General features: G+C 43.9%; 1 protein-coding gene and 1 long non-coding RNA gene across 5 annotated transcripts; one reads left to right on the forward strand and one right to left on the reverse strand.

Moving 5' to 3' along the window:
- Nucleotides 1-521: 521 nt before the first annotated feature.
- Nucleotides 522-19,891, reverse strand: REEP5 (receptor accessory protein 5). 4 transcript variants are annotated; one of them, XR_013977211.1, is made up of 6 exons: nt 19,573-19,891; nt 17,815-17,908; nt 6,201-6,339; nt 4,959-5,127; nt 2,096-3,732; nt 522-2,061 (listed from the first exon to the last, which is right to left on the reverse strand). XR_013977211.1 is itself a non-coding variant. In XM_080973262.1 (5 exons), the coding sequence occupies exons 1-5, from the start codon at nt 19,688-19,690 to the stop codon at nt 3,683-3,685; spliced, it is 570 nt and encodes a 189-aa protein (XP_080829388.1). In that variant the 5' UTR covers nt 19,691-19,891; the 3' UTR covers nt 522-3,682. The 4 variants fall into 4 exon arrangements, 3 of the variants coding, with proteins under 3 accessions (XP_080829388.1, XP_080829389.1, XP_080829390.1); XM_080973262.1 differs by having other exon boundaries at nt 522-3,732; XM_080973263.1 differs by lacking the exon at nt 19,573-19,891 and adding an exon at nt 18,168-18,213 and having other exon boundaries at nt 522-3,732.
- LOC308458472 lies at nt 6,346-12,394 on the forward strand. The gene is made up of 2 exons (XR_013977453.1): nt 6,346-9,672; nt 11,692-12,394. It is a non-coding gene; the product is annotated as an uncharacterized lncRNA (long non-coding RNA).
- Nucleotides 19,892-20,221: the final 330 nt, after the last annotated feature.

The raw sequence follows: 20,221 nt of genomic DNA on the forward strand, positions 1-20,221 counted from the left end.
CTTGTGTTTCAAGTGCAGCTTACAGGGCTACCATAAGCTATGGCTGCTTTGGCCTCTTAAAAAAGAGCATCAGCAGGGAACTGAACATTATTAGACTCTGGATAAATAGTGTATTTCAAATTCCTTTTACTTTTCCCCATTTGTATACATATCGGTCTCCCATTTTCTATTTTATCTCTTAATCAGAGGGGTTAAAAGCAAGAGGGCTGCCTTGGTCAGCTCTAAGGCAAAGGAGAGGAATAAAATGTTCCCCATAAATGCAAATATTTTATCCCACAAAAAGAGATATGACCAAACATTGATGGTATAAACTATATGAAACCCTCCACACCTCCCTCTACCCCCACTAGTGAATTTTCTTAGCCCTTTTTACTATGCAGACGAAGAGCTCAACTGTGAAGGTTTAGCCAGGTGAGTTTTTGCAATAGTATATTGGATGAAAATGAATTTTTGCATAATTCTTAATTCCTCTACATGCAGTGTGTATATCTTGTGTGAAGAAACGTAAAAATCACATTAGGTTGAGATACTGTTCTTTATTTGTTTGCATTCTTCTACGTACATTACATCTTCAGCACAAGCTGGTAAGGTATATTAACTTTTTCAAGCACTTGACAATAATTTTTGAGTGTGGATCCAGAGCTGCCCTTCTATAAACAGAACACCTCCCATTTGCGGAAGGGACTGAGATCTGTCAGACATACCTACTGCAGGAGGGTGGATGGGGGAGGTGGTCTTACTGATTTTCTTCTGCAAGCCCCCCTTGTGTCTACCCCCTAGTTCTGAAGGGTCCCCCAACCTTCACTAGCAGATTTTGGGGAGGTACAGGTGGCTGTGAGGGGACCCTCTTCTACAATGGCTCAAAGCATCCTCTGGCTACATCAAGTTCCGTGCAGTTTTTTGTATGTGATGGATACATTGATGTAAGGCTGCTGATACTTTGTTCTGCTATGTTTGCAAATTGAAGAGATACTTTCAATGTATATATAACTAGATTTTGTTTCTATGTGAGGATAAATCATCTGAGCTTCACAAATTTACACTCGCTTGCACCTTGCCCTACAATCTATCTAATATGGCAGCAATTTAATCAGTTCAGCTTCCACATAAATTACTCAAAAGCACGTAAAAATGCAATAGAAATAAAACATTACAGCATGCAAGACTGCTCTGCAGCTAAAATGTTAGCATCTTCTGACTCTTTCAGACTGGTTTTAAATGCTTATGAACAAACTTGAAGCCCACCAGTGTGGCCTTATTTTGTCATCAGTTTCAAGGTAGTTTAAAGCTGACACAAATAATTTCCAAACTAGAAACATCTGCTAAGGGTGGACGCACTAGCTAAATTGTTCCTCTGTTGTTACACAAGACCTTTAGCACCACTGGTGTTTCACGTTTGTAATAGGCAGTAGCAGCCCTTTACAGGTCTACTACCAGAATGGAACAAACTTGATTGAGAAGCATATACATCAACCAAGTGTTAACTACCAGCGCATCATTCCTTAAGGATGTAGGGATGCACATTACCTCGCCCCTTTACCTGCATTCTGTACATAGGTATATCATGTGCTTGCTTGGATGCACATCAAAAGCATTTGTATCAAACATAAGGTTTAAAATACAGTACTCTGGCTTTCCTTTGCTGCTAAATCACGGTTAAGTCAAGGGGCAAGTCCTTTCCCTCCACATCTCGCTACCTCATTGCTGATTTGGCATTAAGTAGTGCTACCGTTCGGACATTGGTCACCAAGAGAAAAGCAGTGCAGTTGACTTAATTAGAAGATATGGTAGTGAACACTAGCTTTGATAGTATAGAGAATAGGCTTGTTATGAATCTTACATTTGAAAAATGAAACCTTGGTAACAGGAACAGTCTGGCTACCAAATAGGCAGAAGCTGGTTATTACCATTCTGTCTTGCTGGCAAGCTTGCAAGGGCATGTGGCTGTTCCGTGGTAGAGGCAGAATGCCAACCTAGATGGCTGTCTTGACTGAACCAAGCCAGGCATTACCTGTATTGATTAGTATCTTTTCTACAAAGTTGCAGGGAAGCTCTTAGTTTCTTTTCTACAAAGTTGCAGGGAAGCTCTTTCGACTTTACGTGCAAAGCAGATTTCAAATAACCACCAGTAACACTCTGTGCCGAGCCCGATAGGAAGGAATGGATGCTGAAGAGGGACAGTGTTTGGTAGAGTATATCAGGGTGCTTTCCAAAATGGGGTTTTAAATCAGGTCCAAACAGCGGTTTAAAAAAATAAATACGTATACAAATATTAAAGAGGCCTGTTTTGGCAGATACCCTGTTCACTGACTTCTGTTGCAACCACTTCGCTGCTTAGTGTTGGTATGACTTGCTTTGCTTCTTCCACTATCCCAATTAAAAATCTCATGTGTAATGATAGCATTTATTTATGCGATACCTTCTTTCCTCATTCTTTCTCTTTCACATAGGTGTTATTTATCCCAGACACAATATCGCTTTCCGTTTTTGTCTCATTACCTATAAATTCTTTTTAAATTATCCTATATATTTTTCAAATATTCAGTATTTTTTGAACGTCTGCTTCTTGTGGACACTACTCTTCAATTGGCTTTCTTATCTTTCTTTTTTAAACAGTCACATGTTTAGTAACCCTAACAATAGCTGTAAATCTACCTGCTTTTCTTTGTAAGAATACATCATCATCCTTTGGTTCCACTGGAAATCCTTAACTAAAAAGAAACAAGCAAGGCTTTTTAATGCCTAGAGAAGGGCCCAGGAGCACCTGCTAGCTGCCACATAGTGAGACCTTGGTTATTGTGGGTTTTTTTGTTGTTGCAAATATTCATGAGCATATTTCAGCATACATCACACATGTGCATCAACAGCAGTAGGAGGCTCCACTGCAGAGCAGCTATTCCACACAGGCCACAGGATAAGGCCCAGATGAGTGTACAGACCTAGGCATCATTATCTCACTTCCTTTTCACATACATCCATTCGGCATGTATATTCAACCATTGCAACTCTGGTCATAAACAACAAAGTGTTCTTCGCAGTGTTTTAAGGACAATTCCCATAGATACACACTCTTGACGAAATACTGCAAGTTACAAGCAGTCTGTGCAACAATAAGGAATATTTGTTTTCAGCACCGTACATAACCAGTCTTCACTGTTTACAACACGGTTAGAGGCGTGAGTGTAAGAATACACATTAACATAAGGCTTTTTGATTTTTTAACCTTCTATATGCATAAACACACTGGCATGAAAAGCATTTGTCATTATGCTTTGCTATCAAACTACTTTACAGTGGGAACCTGTCAGATATGCAACAGAGCTTTTACCATGGACATTGCATGCACAAAGAAACAAAGTGTAATGGTCAGAACCTGGGGCATACTTTATTTAAAGTTTACGTTAACTGCAAGACAAGACAGTATTGAAAGTCCCTTCTCTGCTCAGGAGATGAATAAACTAATCTGTAAGCTTTAGATGCTACCCACTGCACTGGTTTTAAATAAAAATGCTTACTTTCAATACAGAGAACTGCAAAAGCAAGCAATCTTACAACACATTCCTTTAATAAAATAAAAAAATGTTTACAAGGCAACAAGATTCAAATTACTATATCACAGTCCCCAGTAACATCAAGCTGCATAAGGGAAGTGATGAGGAAACTTATCTTCCAGTTAACCGTTTTAAGTGCTCTTCTTCTCTTCGCCCAGTAAATTTATTGTTGCTTTTTTAGCTGAAAGAAGAAGAAGAAAGTGGCATTTATATACCGCACAACAATATTTCTCTGGCCAGCTACAATAAAAGTAAAACAATTTAGCACAAAGAGAGCCATAACAATGCATCATAAAAATAGCAGAGAGAAAATCTATGTAGAGATAAAATCTCACAGCAGCACCAAAATTTTGCTAATCTTGAAAGCTTAGTAAGACTCCAAAAAAATCCGTAGATCACTAAAAAAAACCACAACCCTTAAAATCAGGAAGCCTGGGGAAACAAAGAGGTGTTTACCTGGTGCTGAAAAGATCACAATGCAGGTGTTGCTCAAGCCTGTCTGAGGAGGACATTCCAGAAGAGGTGCCACCCTCTTTGGTACATGCCCACCATATCTTGTTTGGCAAAGACAAAGGGCCTCGTAAGGAGCTTTAATTATAATGGCATTGCAGCTGGAATTATCGCAGCTATGGAAATGCCCACATCAATATTCGGAGTTATGGGTGTGCTTTTTTTTAAATGGCCCAGTGCTAAAAACTCTGCAACCTGTCTAAATTAAGCAGATGAAATATATTTGCATAGAATTGTTTATCTTGCTGCTGTTATTCACGCTGAACAACAAGGTGGCTGAGGAAACCATACCTATCCTGCGGGACTTCTGCTGAACCCCAACATTCTCTCCCCTCCCATATTTGAGATTTCATAAGGTATTTTCTGTGCAACTCAAACGTTCATGGGCTCCCCCAGATGATGTCAGGACGAGAGTTTCCATCATTCCTGACCATTGGCCATGCTGGCTGTGGCTGATGAGAGTCCACAACATTTGGAGGGCTTCACTCCCCTGGGTTAGATACTTTGTTTGTCTTTGAAAAATGAGTTGGGATTTTCAGCATCAAGTACCTGATTCGGTGCTTATTTGATGCAATCCCAGGTGCCATGAAATTTGCCTCTACTGCTCAGGTCAAAGCCAATGCTACTCACTATGGTCAAAAGAGGAAAACACAGACACATCCCATCAAGAGCTACTTGGGTTTTATTGTGTCTCTTCCTTAACGTAATATGGCAGTAAATCGTATGATTTAACTCAAATAAAATAGACCCACATGCCATAGTACATCTCACCGCATCACTCCCCACCCCCACCCCCACCACCTTTGTTCAAAACCAGCTAAATATTCACAGTTATCCACAAAGTAGTCTAGCCAGGGCAGAAAAAATATTGGAATATACTGGCCCTATAGACTTCACCTTCTTTAGTAATGGTGTCTGCTGTCTCTGAAGCTTTGTCTTTCAGATCCTTTACTACGTTATCCAGCTGAGCCTCATGCTTCAGGAAGAAGGGGCGGATAATTCGGTGGTAAAGCAGCTCTGCCCCATTTGAGGGACTTGGAGCCATGCACCATACCAGAAATCCACACTGCAAAAAAATAGGGGGGGGGGGGAGAAGGAAAGAATCAGGAAACCAACCAGATTTTATCACACTGCCTATCATTAGTGGCATAGAAAGATCTGTAATCCTCATGTCAGGACAAGCTGGTATAGCATATGATCTAAGACACAGAGCTATAAATCCAGAGTCCCCGTGTTTGAATTTCACTTCTGCCATGGCAATAGATGACCATAAGCATATCCCTCTAGTTCACCTCTGGTGCCTCTGCTTCACCCCCCTCCCCAAAATACAGGGCTGTTGTAAGGATTGCAGTAAGATAATGTATTCGAAGCACTTTGAAAACTCTAAAGTGCTGTATAAAGACTACATGTGTGGTTCACATTTGAAAACCCATGCAAATGACACTTAGTGCAACATGCACCTAAGAGTTATTTGAACAGGTCACAGTCCTATGCTGAAGCCAATAAGCGGAAAGCATGCCTGTTCAATCCTATATGAAACTTCCAAGACCAGTGACCATGTGCTTATGGATATTAGTTACTGGGAAGCACTAGCAGGAGAAGACTCCTTCCTTCACACCCTGCTTGTAAGATGCTTCCTAGATGCAGCTCTGTGGCCACTGTGGGGAACAGAATGCTGCTCTAGACAGCCTTTTGCTCTGATCCAGTAGGTCGCTTCTTAAAACCTGGGGAATACATTGGTATGTCTGCACGGCAGATGGTATAAAAGAAGCGCCTGCATCATGGACTTTAAAAGCCAAACGTAAGAACCGAAAAGAGTCTTCTTGGATCAGACCAACAGCCCATCTAGTCTATAACCTTTTGTTCTCATAGTAGTCAGCCAGATATCCCAATGAGAAGCCCACAATCGGAAGCTGAGTGCAACAGCATTTGTCCTGCTTGTGATCTCCAGCTTGTATTCAGAAGCACACAGCCGATGATGGAGCCAGAACACAACCATCATGGTTTGTTGCCTTTAAGAGCCTTATTCTCCTCTTTAAACCTATCCAAGCTGGTGGCTATCACTACCCTCTTGTGGCAGTAAATTCTGTAGGCTGACAACACACTGCAGGCTACAGTTGAGGGTACAAGGAAACATACCTTAATCATGTAGTAGAAAGGGAACCAGGAGAGAAAGATGTCAGAGAAAAATTCCGCTATGCTGAAGACGCCATACACAACCCAATAGGTCAGCCACTGTGTGTCGTCATCTTTGTTAGGGCTTTCAATAGCCTTGATGCTGAAAGAAAAACATTAAAAGGGTAAGTCAGCTCATTCCCTCTACAACACATACACACATGGTCACAGATCTACTCCAGTTGTTGCTGTTGATTAAATTTGTATACCACAATTCATCCGTAGATCTCAGGGCAGTTCACAAACTGAGTGCTCGCAGGCAAAGCAGCTGTCCTAGGTTTACTTTTTTAGCATTATCTTTACAGTTACAGCTACAATCTTCTATAACATCCGTACTAGGGATACGAATGGGCTGCAAAACTAAACGCACTCTACATCAATTTCCCACCAAAATCTGGTTTGCTAGTAACGATCCTAAAAACAATCCTAAATGGTGGCGGTAAAATAATGTAGCAGCGAACTATCACTTTTTAAACCCTGTTGGCAGAACATGGAGGAAGCATCTTTTTCTTTTTCTCTATGGCAGCCTGGGGCAGTGGGGATACGTTATGCCGGCTCCAAGGCTGGCATAGTCTTGCAGGTGGTTTGGGGAGGTGGCATCCTGTTTGAGGCACACGATAGTGATATGGTCGTGGTGGTATAAGCTACTGTGTGCACCAGTTTAGCTATACACATGATCAGGTAGCAAAGTTGTACACTTAAGAACATTCAGAAGTTCCAGTGATACCATGAAGATAAAACACACTTTGAGCAAGGGTAGATTCCACATGTTTCACAAACTTCAGGGGGTCCACAGCCCAGGAGGCTCCCTGAAAAGCTCAGATGCAGGAAGCCCATTGAGAATGTACTCCCTCCCCATTATATTGAAAGGCTACCAAACACCTTGGTGGATTATGAAACATCAAGAGCTATTAAGAACCACTCACATTATACACTGTCAAAACCAAACCGCTGCTGCTGCTGCCTCTTAAATGTGAATAATTATTTTAATGATCACTTATACTAAGTTATTCTGTTGGAAAACACTGTTCTTTTTCAAGACCAGACAAAGCCTGTAATTATGCCATTTGCATATCCATTAGATATGAAAACCCAGTGCAAAGTGAAATCAAGCTGTTTCGAAATTCAAAATTCCTACCAGGATACAGGAAAAAGACTTGCACCTAACTGGAGTGAGCCAATAGGATTTTGGGGATGTGGTGGTGCTGAGATTTATCTAAATCAATGTGACACTCCAGAAAATGGTTTAAAGACTAAACGTGTAGCTGCACCATATAGTTTTTCTTAGGCTGCTTCCTGTTGCCTGTTGTATTAAGATAAATGTAGGCGTGGGAGTTTGGTGAGGCAGCTGTCAGTTGCCTCTGGCCATCTTGTCAGAACAGCTTTTCTGCTTCAAACAACACAAGAGCTTTCTGCCACAAGAGCTTTCTACAGGTGTTTGCTTGTTACTGCTTTCCAATCATAAACTTTTTCCAGTTCTTGCCATCTCCCCCATCCCCCCGCCCGAAAGGTATATTTGAACACAGTGAATACTTGTAAACACCTGCCCTTGATGGACCAGAGGGGTAGGTAAGATTTGAAGAGACTCTGAAACCGACTTGTAATATATATGTTTGACCTACAGAAACATGTAGCACTTCAAAAACAACAGAAGTTGGAAACTAGAAGAACAGGTTTTGTTCTGGGGAGAGGAGGGGGGGAAGAGAGAATGAATAACACATCTGGACACTAAATTTCTACTCTGCAATTGGGAAGAAATGTTTAAGTTCCAGTGCTTCTGGGATAACAGACACACCCCGTCATAATCTTTCCTGCTGTAAGATGATAAAGGGCAGTGCAATGACCTTTCCCCCCACCCTCTGGGCAAGTACCATCACACTCTTTTATTCTGTCCCCAAGATATGACTAATGTAGATAAGGAATAATATTTTAGTGATGTCTTGAAAGAGTGATCAGAGGGAGGATTTTCCCACCAGCTCAGTAAAAATGGGATGGGTCAAAAATGCTTTGAAGTGAAGCCACTTGACTGCTGACCTGGGGCAAGAAGTGGTTGCCACGGAATCAGTTTTAATATGTTTGCCAAAGAAACATTTTCTTCCATTTTAAGTGCCTAAATCTCCCAGGTAGAGATCTGCTGAATCAGGACTTTGCTGAAGCTGTCAATTTATACCTCCAGCTCTATGGAGAGATAATCCTATCCCGAACCAATTTCACTGGTTTTTCACTGGGGCTGAATGTACCAAGCACAATATGCAAAACCTAATTTGGTTGAGCAAATGAGAATATAAATTGGAGGTTGCTGAATTGTGTTCAGGAGGCCTTGGGCTGGGGAGATTTTGAAATTCAAATTAAAAGACTCTCACTGACCTAGATTTATTGGCAGGTTTCTTGAAAAGATGAGTTGAAATTGTCACACTGTTCTAACAACTTGACACTCGAGAACAACTATCCAGTGTCCCCGAAGCAAATATATTGTATATATTATGATCTCTAAGAAGGCAGAGTAGACTGAAAGCTGGGCTGTGCCCAAACAGTATGATGCAATGCCTTATAATTGCAGGCTTGTTTTTAATGTCAAGTAGTTACTTAAACTATAGCATCCATTCCGAACCTAATTCCTTCCAGATGTTTTGGACTTCACTTCTGACCATCCCCAACCTCTGGCCATACTGGCTGGGGCTGATAGGAGCAGCAGTCCAGAATATCTAGAGAGCACCTGCCTGGGGAAGGCTGGACTGTAGCAACGTATATGAGGAAGCAGAGCATGATGCAGGCTTTCATCTGGAAAAAATCACAGCCATGTGTTTTATTATAAGATTGGTGATCCACCATGGAGGCCATTTTTTCTCACTTTAGGTAAGGCAAGTTTCAAGACTGTTGTCAAATTTTCCAGTACCATACGTAGAATTCAGCACACTGAACAGGCACAAACAAACAGAGCTCCCCTTTCGATCCTTACCCAGTTTGCACATTGGGGTAAACCGTAGTTAATGGTTACTGTGAACACATTGATCTGGGCTGATCTGCCCCGTCCTGCTACCACACAGAGAAAAACATGCCACTGTCTCTGGCTTAGCAATTATGTCCAAACCAGGAATTATTATTGTGGGTGAGACATTGTATTATTGTGGGTAAGGAGATCCCTGCTGGGTGAGGAGATCCCTGGTGAGAATCTCTGTCTGGGATCATGGTTCGTTTCTCTCAAACAAATTACAAGTAAGCCAAGAACAAACATTGGTTACAGAACATGAGGCCAGCCACCTGTCAAATTTATTTCCAGAAGATAATCATCTACAGCACAGGGACGTCAAAGCACCATTCAGTGTTTGCAAATAACCCTGCATAGTGCTTTGAAGCACCGGTGAAGCCTAGATTTACCGCCCATCAGCTGACAGGCAGTAACTCCAAGCCTGCTTCAGGGATTGTCTTTGCAACAGTGTCCTTGTGCAACTGATCCAGTGGGCTTCCAGTTACCGCCTATCAGCTGACAGGCAGTAGCTGATTGATTGTTGGGTGCCTGGGAAGCCCTATGTTCAGCTGAGCACCAACCACAGAGCTGCTTTCTGCAAGGATCAGCTATACGATCAAGTTTCCCATGGGGAACTCAGTCAAGTTGCCAATTCAGTGGGTTTGGAAAGAAACGAATGCCATGTCGAACAAAGAAGGATTTTTTTCTTTCTTTCCAAAGGAGGCACTGAATGCAGGACTCAGAAAGCCCTTTGCACAGTGCTTCCAAGGTGCCTGGCAGACAGCTGGCCGGCAGTGCCTGCAGGGCCCCTGTCAACCAAGCCATCCCAGCCTTTGCCTCCCTACACCTGGTGACATTAATTGTAGGACAGGTGGCTGCAGCTTGCTTAAAAATATCCTGGTGGGTAAAATGAGGAGAGCTGGTGGACTGGATTAGGCCCATGGACTGGAGATTCCCCAACCCGGTTTACCATGATGTGCAGATGAAGACAATGCCTGAGGTGTGGAATTAGGCAAAAACATTCTTGCTTTTACTGGACAGGGAAATTAATAACCAGGTTCAAAGAAGCTTTGATGCAGCCTAACACGAGAAGCCACATAAGCATGGGACACTATCAGCCCATGGACTTTTATGGGTAGCTGCTGTTTTGCTAGAGACACAGTGAACTTAGTGGAACGGTTTCTGGCTGACTTGAGAATACTGCAAATCAACAGCAGAGCACTGAAAAGCACGGAATAAATTTCTGTTGCAAGAAAGAGACAGAGGGTAGCTGGCTTTCCCTACAAGTCCTTCCTACAAGGCATTTACTCCCCACCACCCAGCACGGTGGACAAGGAGGCAAAGTCACAAGAGTGACTCAAATAGTGTGGTAAAGGTGACCCAGGGATAATCACACACACTCAGCCCAATCTACCTGATAAACAATGGTCCACACATTTTGGCTAGCCTCATAGATGGGCTACAATTTAGTAGAAAAGCCACAAGTGGCCCCTTGTTCCTAACCTTATGCAACACCTCTGAATGAGTCCTGCTCCCTTCCCCCAGCTTCTAGCAAGGATCTGGAAAAGGACAGTCCTTGCAGTTACACTGAGCTTCAGTTGATTCCCACACATTTTCCTGGCTCCCGCGTTTGCAGCAGGGGCTTACGTTTGCAGTGGGCAGACGAGGCATTGAGTGGGTCCACTGCCTGGGTGGGCAAGGAACTCGGAGTAGACAAGGCTTTTCTCTCTGGAGCTAAAAGGAAAGGCTGGTGTTTGTTTTGGTGCTGGGTGGCCAAGGTGCCCCAAGCACCTCTGTCATCCAACCCCAAGGAGCAAGCTACCAGCTTTTGTCTCTGCTGAAGCAAGGGGTGGGATTGTCATATGTTGTCATACATGTGGAGGAAAACCTTAAACATGTTAGAGAGTTCCCCAAAATAGACCAGAGGCAATAGAACTTCATTCAGCAGAGCTTTACTTGTGCTGAAGGCAAATGTAGCATAATGGTTATCAAATCCAATACAATCAGGATTGGCTCAGTCCATACAAAATCCAGTTGCAGCATTTATAAACTTAACTCAGAATAAGACTAAACCTTAACACTAAGAAACACCACACCAGAAGGGAGGGAGGGAGGGAGGGAGGGAGGAAGAGAAAAGTAAAGACCCAGGGTCCTATTGGCTTATATTTATAGTCAGCACGACTCTGCAGAATAGAGATATGAGAACCAGTTCAAAGCAGCTTCCCAGAAGATATAACCCAAACAATCATTAACCCTTCTGCTTCTGATTCTCTCACACAGAGAAGCTTCTAGTAGCTTCTTGTATTAATCAGACTAGAAAAGAATAGGAAAGATCTTTACAGATGAGATCAATACTTTCTGAACTAAGAAATGCAAACTGACAGGGATCCTCCCTCCAGTTGTGATGCAGCCTCTAAAACTCCACTTCCAAGCAGGAGATAAAGGCCAGGACTCCTCTCCTCACCCTTGAAAAGGGCACTGTCACAGCAAGCATTCTGGGTGGTGCTGTGGACCTTTTTTTATTAAGCTGGTTATGAAGAGCTCCTTGGGTAAGGTTACCAGACATCCCTGTTTCCCGGGGACAGTCCCCGGATTTACAAATCAGTCCCCTGACAAAGTCCATCTATTTAGTAGGAAGTTGAAAAGTGTCCCCAGATTCATTGAAAAAAATCTGGTAACCTTATCCTTGGGAGAAAAAGCAGGGTAACAGACGTGATAGACTCCTTCTGTCCTCTCCCAACCTACAGGAATAATTGTGGATCTACATGTGCTGTTTCTAAACAGAGTTTGCCACAGAAATGCTCCAGAATTTACACGACTACATTCATTCACAGCCCTTTTGCAAAGCCAAGTAGGAATCCCTTTTTCCTCTAGTGTTCTGACCCACTTTTCTTTCTTTCTTTTTACTGTTACTTATATTTAATCTACGCATATTTTCCCTCTGGTGTTCTATGTAGGTCATAAACATTCAAATACCTTTGAGATGCTAAATGAACTTTCAACTACTTTCAGTTTTGCCCAGTTATTTAGGCAGAGCCCAGAAATACTAAGAAAAGAAAAAGAAGGCTGATGCAATTAATGGAAAGTGATTTACCAGAGTGTCTGGAAATCCACAAAGTTCAGTCTTATGACAATACATGTGTTATAGAAATACAAAATTAAACCAGTGGGACAGGGTTTCCCAACTTAATTCGCCTTTTGGCCTTGCCTTGTACAGAGACGCTGGTCACCAATATAATTCAATTATTCACAATGAGGTGAGAAGGAACCTGAAAAGTCCAACAATGAATAAAAATATGCAGCATGGGAGATGTCTGTGCTGTTGGCTAACAGCTTTAGCACGTGACCACAAGAGCAGAATGCAGTATAGTACCTAGGAAAATAAGATAGAAGGCAGAAGAGGAAGGTATGAACCTACCTCTATTAAGACTGTGCCCCCCCCACATACCATACATGTAAAACACATGACTTCTCCCAAAGAATCCTGGGAACTATAGTTTACCTCTAAGAGACCTTTAAACTACAGTTCCCAGTATCTTTGGGGGGGGGGAGCCATGTGTTTTAAATATAATATGTGGATATGACCTGCATGATCTGTAATTCTCTGGCACTGGCATCTGCCTTAGGCACATCTGGCATCTGCCTTAGGCACAGTGTTAGAAACTGAGATATGAAAGCTGGGAGCTAAATGGCACCTTCAACCTAGGTGCAACAACGGAATGTCCAGGTGTGTTTTTTTAATAACAAGAATACAAATCTGAAAATGAATAAATTGCAGCTAAAATATTATGTTCATTTTGCACATGGTCTAGTCCTTCCCCTGCCCTCCCCTCTAATATTCTTAAGAGGGTCTCTCCTCCAGTCTTTAGAGAGTAGCTGGAAGTGGGGAGGCAGAAAAAGGCCCTCTTTTCCTTCCACTCTGCAGTTTTAATCTGAAATCTTAGGCACAGTACTGCGCCCACAGCTCAGAAACTGCTCACGCTAATGAAATTCCCTGTCGCAAAATGCGCCTAGAACAATGGGAGTTTCGAACACTGCTTAGACAGTGTTCTGCTTAGATTGCTTAGAATACTGCCCATCGATCCATTTAGCTCACTGCAGTCTACAGCAGCAGCAGACAACATATGGCCACATATGGCCACCTGCCTAGTTTTAAGAGAGAGAATTTTAGTCCTGTCTGTTACATAAAGTGTCTGAAACCCCAGGGAAATGTGCTGGAAGGTAACCAGATTAGCACAGTCTCACCATAAGAGAACACTTTCCACAGACTTCTGCTATGCAACTCCCAAGATGAAGCAAACCATGTTGCAAGACTCCGGCGAGCTATTTGCAGTTATCTTCACATTGTCAAAGTGACAACATAAAAACTGTTTGGTACTGCAAAGCATGGACGAGTCAATCACAGAAATAACTAGGATCATCCAGATGGCATGTTGAGACTTAGCGAAACTTAAAACACCTTGGAAAACGTAAGGACAGATATTTAGGAAGGCAACGTGTTAGCCTTTTCGAAGCAGAGCGTCCTGCAGTTTTATGGTGTCGGAATTTTAAAAATCCTATCGCTTAACCCACTGCCGCTTTAGTTTCTCGTGTACAAAGGAGATTTCGCTGCATCGTCACTAAACATATTAGCCTGTGGATTTTTTCTACTCCCGGGGCGAGCACTGTGCTCTGAAAGTGTTGTGTGCTATTATCAGACCCGCAGGCGACACATCACAGTGACAATTGTGCAATTAGCCTAACTGTGCAACTACACTATGCATGGCTACTTGGAAGCAAACGCCACTGAATTCAATGGAACTTGCTCCCAGTTACCTGTACAGCAGAAATGGGAAACCTGTGGGCCTCTGGGAGTTGCGAGACTACAACTCCCATCATCCCTGACTACTGGTTATGTTGGCTGGGGCTGCTTCTGTGTGAAAAAATCTACCACTAGATTTTTGTCACATTTGTCCAATGCAAATGTGTCAATTCACCAGGTTGCTACAAGAAGCCCTCCAAAAACAGGAAGCATGCATCATTGGATGATTTGTATTTGGGGGAAGGGACAAGGAACTTTCTAGAAATGACAGGGGCCACTGAGGCTGTCTCTATAGCAAATAACTACTATGCGAAAAGCAAACGGATTTTAAAAATGTGTTTGACATGGAAGCACCCACTGGACTTTACTGACCCTTTCTCCACACAGTATTTCATACAACTAGCTTATAAGCCTATGCTAGGAATCTGCAATTTTAGAACTGCTGTCAGATTTAAGAAACTTAGAGAATGTATAAGGGAAACTGCCTCTGCCTCAAGTTAAGACTTTGGTCTGCAGACTTCTCACCCTTTCTGCTGCTCCAGAGAAGCGGACACGGAGCAATGGATCCAAACTACAAGAAAGAAGATTCCACCTAAACATTAGGAAGAACTTCCTGACAGTAAGAGCTGTTCGACAGTGGAATTTGCTGCCAAGGAGTGTGGTGGAGTCTCCTTCTTTGGAGGTCTTTAAGCAGAGGCTTGACAACTATATGTCAGGAGTGCTCTGATGGTGTTTCCTGCTTGGCAGGGGGTTGGACTCGATGGCCGTTGTGGTCTCTTCCAACTCTATGATTCTACGATTCTATTCTATGATTCTATGCAAGATGCAGAACTGTAAGCCAGTTCAGGCATGACAGTACTGTGGTACCTTGGTTCTCGAATTTAATTCATTCCGGGAGTCTGTTTGACTCCCGAAAAGGTTCGAAAACCAAGGTGTGGCTTCCAGGTGGCTGCAGGAGCTTCCTGCACTCAATTGGAAGCCACTTCTGACATTCGGCTTCTGAAAAACGTTCACAAACCGGAACACACACTTCCGGGTTTGCGATGTTTGGGAGCCAATTTGTTCAGGAGTCAAGCCGTTTGACTGCCAAGGTACCACTGTATCTCAATGACACCACTGCCTTTGGTGTGTACAGAATCACATTTGAGCCTGGAGTTGGTCTGCACTCATATGTTTGCGTGAACTGGGGGCTGGAGAGCACATGTGACCACCAAGATTTGTGTGACGATGAAGGCACATTTTCAAGTTACCACCACTACAAAAATCTCATTGGTTGCATATTATCATTCCACATGGAGATTACGGTTCAAACACACACCACCTCGGTACAAAGCCCACCAGAAGCTCTTTCCCCCCTCTCTCAACCCACATAGGGATTTTCATTATTTACCAGTGAACTCTGGGGGACTTCTGTTTTACTTTCATTTCTAACTACTGTATGCTTCCTATCCTGCTTGAAAGTCCAAGTGAATCCAATGTGAACATACACATTAGAGGCCTTGCATGTACACATGCAAGCTTTTTGCTCCTTTTATTAACCTTACTCATCATGAAGCCACATAATGGAAACAGCATTGATACCGTTATCAAATAGCATGTGGAGAATACTGCACCGAGCACTGGGAAGAGGAAAGAAGAATATACAGGTATGGCTACCACTGGATTACTGGCACTGGAACCTGTGAGGTGACTGCACTGAGAAGCATCACATTGCATTTCAGGCAATATGAATGCTCTGTTTTTGGATATTAGATCTGCAAGTGACCCATTTATACATGCAAGTCACTAAGTAACAAACAAGCACATGCGAAATACTGATGCTAATTTTATAGTTTTGATTTATTTATTGTATGTATTGTGTTTGTTGCATAGTTCTGCATTAATGTGCATCAATGCTGTTCGCTGCTTAGGGGCGTCCAGGCTAAAAAGTGAGGGGGTGTGTGTGTGTAGATATAGATACAGTGGTACCTCGGGTTACATACACTTCAGGTTACAGACTCCGCTAACCCAGAAATATTACCTCGGGTTAAGAACTTTGCTTCAGGATGAGAACAGAAATCGCGCGGCGGTGCTTCAGGTTAAGAACTGCTTCAGGTTAAGAACGGACCTCTGGAACGAATTAAGTACGTAACCAGAGGTACCACTGTATCTAAAAAAGTGGATTGTGTGTGTGTGTAGATATAGATAGATATCTCTATCTAATCTATATCTATATCTATATTTATATCTACACACACTCACCCCCCCATGTCATACTCACACTCTATAAAGATACTAAGTACTTCCACGGACAAAAAAAGTTACAAGTAAAACAGGAGCTGGCCAAGAAGCTGTTTATGAACATAAGCAGACAGATTTATAGGAGACATCCCATCAATATCCTATATATGGTCAAACTAGATTTGATGTAGGAGATCTACAACTGAATCTTCTGGTGTTGAGGACATAGCTCAGTCGGTAGAGCATGAGGCTCTTAATCTTAAGGTCATGAGTTTGAGTGCAAAAGATTCCTGCATTGCAGGGGGTTGGACTAGATGACCCTTGGGGTCCTTTCCTGCTCTAAAATTCTCTTATTCTATGCTGTCTTCTTTGTTGTTGCTAAAAGCGGCTGGGCTGGAGGATCTGAACTGACCACAGTGCGGGTGGAAGGCTTTAACTTTCCCCATTATGTGATTTCTTAAACTTAAATCTATAGCAATAGTGCTATTATCCCGGTTGGTGGGGGGTTGTGAAGAGAGAACACATGGACCCATGTTGTCTTAGCCAAGTTCAGTTGTCTGAGAAGTGATGCAAGGCTAATGAGGAAAGCTCTCTTTGATCTGTGCTGGCAAGTTCACACATACAAGTTCTCACTTGATGTCGAGGGATGTGAAAAAGCACTTTAGCTTTTCCAGAACATACAGGTGCACTTAAGACAGGGCACTCACATGTGAAATTCTCACCATCCTTTCCCAACGCAGTGCTCGTTTCACAAGAAGATTGCGAAACTGCAGTCTTTTCCATCACGTTTAAGGCGCGGCTCTCATCCTAATCCATACCAGTTGTTAACATTCAGCCTTCGGTCAAGTTCCCATTAGATGAGCCCAATGTTGCAGCAGCCAACAAAATGCCCTGTTCTTATGTGTATTAAGGCTACATCTTGTAAAGAAGGGGAAGACAGTCTAAAAACCCCCTGAAATAATTGCTTAACTTTGGCTGGATCGAAACTTCTCTCTTGTTTTTAAAAAAGAGGAGGCCCACACATTTGCTCAAATACCCCCCCCCCCACGGTTTCAAAGTGACATCATCAACATTTCAGGGCACAGAGCCAAAATTTTCATTGCAACAGAAATTGTTAAAGTAACCTTTCCTTCCAGACAGAGTTCTATTATTTCCAAAACCTTTTGTGGCATTAAGATGCCTAAATCGTGCAAACCCATCACCCACAACGTCACAGTCCATCTGCTGACTCCTCCGACTCCAGTGAGTTCTGATTCTACAGCACAGGGCGATGGCAAGATTGGGAGTTGGGGGTCAGCCTACTGAGTGAGGCAGAAGCTTCTCACTACTACCGTAAGCTCCAAGGATGCTGTAGCCCTATCCAGGGAGGGGCCTGGCAAGTTCTGAAATTGCCTTAAGAAAAAACCCAAAACAATTCCTTGAAGGTTTGGCAGCCACTTGCAACCTGGCAAAAAAAAAAAAAAAAAAATAGGGAGGGAGGAGGAAAGGAAATCTCTAGCACATGGCCCACCCTCTCCAAAGTTACCAGTTTCAACATGCAGTTCCATTACACAGAAAGAGGAAGAGGCTTCTCTCTCCGAACAACTTACGAGATGTATGCAGGATAAGCGAACCCAATCAAGTTGCAAAGGAGGGACGCTCCATAACCAAACACCAGATAGATGGCTAGCGCGGCACCAATGGCTGAGAAAGAAAGCAGAAAGTCAGTCGGGGCGGAGAGGAGCCCTCCCTAGGCACACAATAAAGCAAAGGCTGAGTTATATAAAGATGGAAGTTTCCTTAAGGGCTGCTGAGGCGGGAAGGAAACTGATGAATTCCTTCCACGGGGCTCAACCCACAACCACCACAGCCCCCAACGTAAGCCTGGAGAACTGGGGCACCACATCCTGCCCGCTGTTTACCGTGAAGTTTAACCCTCATGGGGGTGGCGGGAGAAGCTAACCTGTGATACTGAAAGGGTACATGGCAGATCCGAGACACAAAGCGATACTTAGTCCAGCCCAGACACGTCAGCTAGTCAATTACCATCTTGTGGGAGTTTCTTTCTCTTTCTTCCCCTCCTCCTCCTCCCCCGAATTTCTCAGAAGGCACCAGTAATTTCCCTCCAAAGGCATCGAAAGTAGGGCTGGGGTTCCCCCTCCTGCTTCTGTCGGGGCACAGTAATACATACAAAAATCTGGTGGTGGTGGGTTTTTTTTTTTTACCAACACGGCATAAGAGCAAGAGAGATGAAGCAGGAGGCGGGGGAAGGAGCTGGGCTGTTGTAACCTGAGACCAGCCCGTTTTACGGCGGCTGCTGCTGGACATTCAATCCCAAGGGCTGAGACTCCCGCACCACCTCCTGCTCCCCCCCCCTCCTTGGACACGGTGCCTAATATGCGCCTTCTCCTGCCATAAATGTCGCCCAAGAGGGAGAGGGAGAGAGGCAGGTGCCGAGGCCCAGAATCTCTTCTTCTTTTTTTAAATAAATTTTTATTGGAAATTTTATTTACAACGTAACACAACCCCCCCCCAACACAGAAATCCACCCCCATCAGACACAACCATAACAAACAAAAAGCATAGTATACAACAATACAAACAACCAAATAAAAGACTTCCTTTATCCTGTTTCTGGCATCCTTATTTACTTCTTATAAGCTGTTTCCTTTATGAATAATTATTAAGATTTCTCTAATTATAACTTAAATAGCCACAAAGTCTCCTGCAGACGTTAATCGAAACAAGTCCAGGTGTGAATTTTAGGGCACTGTTTTGTGAAGTATTCTCTGCATTTCCCCCATGCTTTTTGAAATTCTTGTCTAGAATGATCTCTAATTGCAATTAGAGGCCCAGAATCTCTTCTCCCCACAACCCAGGACCCCTGGCATCCTAGCGGGGGGGGGGGGGGGGCTCCGAAACGGAGCTTTCACTCTCATTATTGCGAAGCAAGCTAGGGTGGAGAATGCGTGGGGGGGGGGGGGACTGGATACTCCCTTATTATGCAAAGCGTCTGTTTCAGTGCTAAGAACATTTACGGGCTGCTTTGCCTTTTGGCGTTTGAATCGGCGTTGAGATGCCAGATGCAAACGCTTCAAAACAAACGAGAGGATTAAAAATAAATAAATGCAGGGCCGTCGGGGCCGTAACAAAACAAAAGGGCTTCTTTCCTCTCTTCCCTTTCAGAAACAACCTCCAGTTTCATCGTTTTGGAGAACATCGCAAGATCACAATGGCCCTTGTCGACGTGATGTTTGCTTGTGGGTGGAGGAGGGGGGAGAACAGCGCGGGTCGCAGGGGAGGTTTTGGAACAGAGGGAGGAAAAAGAGAGAGAGACGGCATCACGGAGAAGAGACGCCGCTCCTTACCAATGGCGATGAAGGACCTGTTCACGCCAGTCCTGCTCTCGATTTTTTCCAGCACGGCTGTTAGGCAGTTCTTCTCGTGCAGGAACTTGTCGAACCTCTGCCTCATGGACGCGGTCATGGTGGCGGGACCCCTTCCCTCTACGCCGGAGAGGAGAGACAGAGGATCCGAGGGAGAAAGAAAGCGGCTCTAGTCTCCTCCAGGCGCAATGCAAATGCAAAGCGCTTCTCAGCAGCTGGCGACGGACCCGGGCCTGCTTTGCTCGCGGAAGGGAAGGCGGAGAGACGGCGGCGGCGGCGGCAGCGGCATCATGGGGGGCAACGTCAGCACAAGCCCGGCCCCGAAGCCCGCCCTCCGCCGCCGCTTCGCCTCGAGTCTCTGCAAAGGAGCCACACCCAGGCTCGGCCGAAGCGCCTCGGGGCTTTCGCGTGGCTGGGGAGGCGGGGAGCCCGGGTAGAACGACCCACGCAGAAAAGGCGCAGGAGAATAGCAAGATTGGGCGTCGAAGGCTTTTTCCTTCCACAAACCCACACCCCCCACCCTGTCGTTTGAAAGCCCGCGCATCGGCCTTTGCAAATGGAGGCCTTGTAAGAACGAGGGTGCAGGGGACTTGCTTATTTATAGCAGCTCGGTGTTTTCTGTCTTTTCTGC

The sequence above is a fragment of the Podarcis pityusensis genome, assembly GCF_964106645.2.
Source record: "Podarcis pityusensis genome assembly, chromosome: 11".
Classification (NCBI taxonomy): domain Eukaryota; kingdom Metazoa; phylum Chordata; class Lepidosauria; order Squamata; family Lacertidae; genus Podarcis; species Podarcis pityusensis.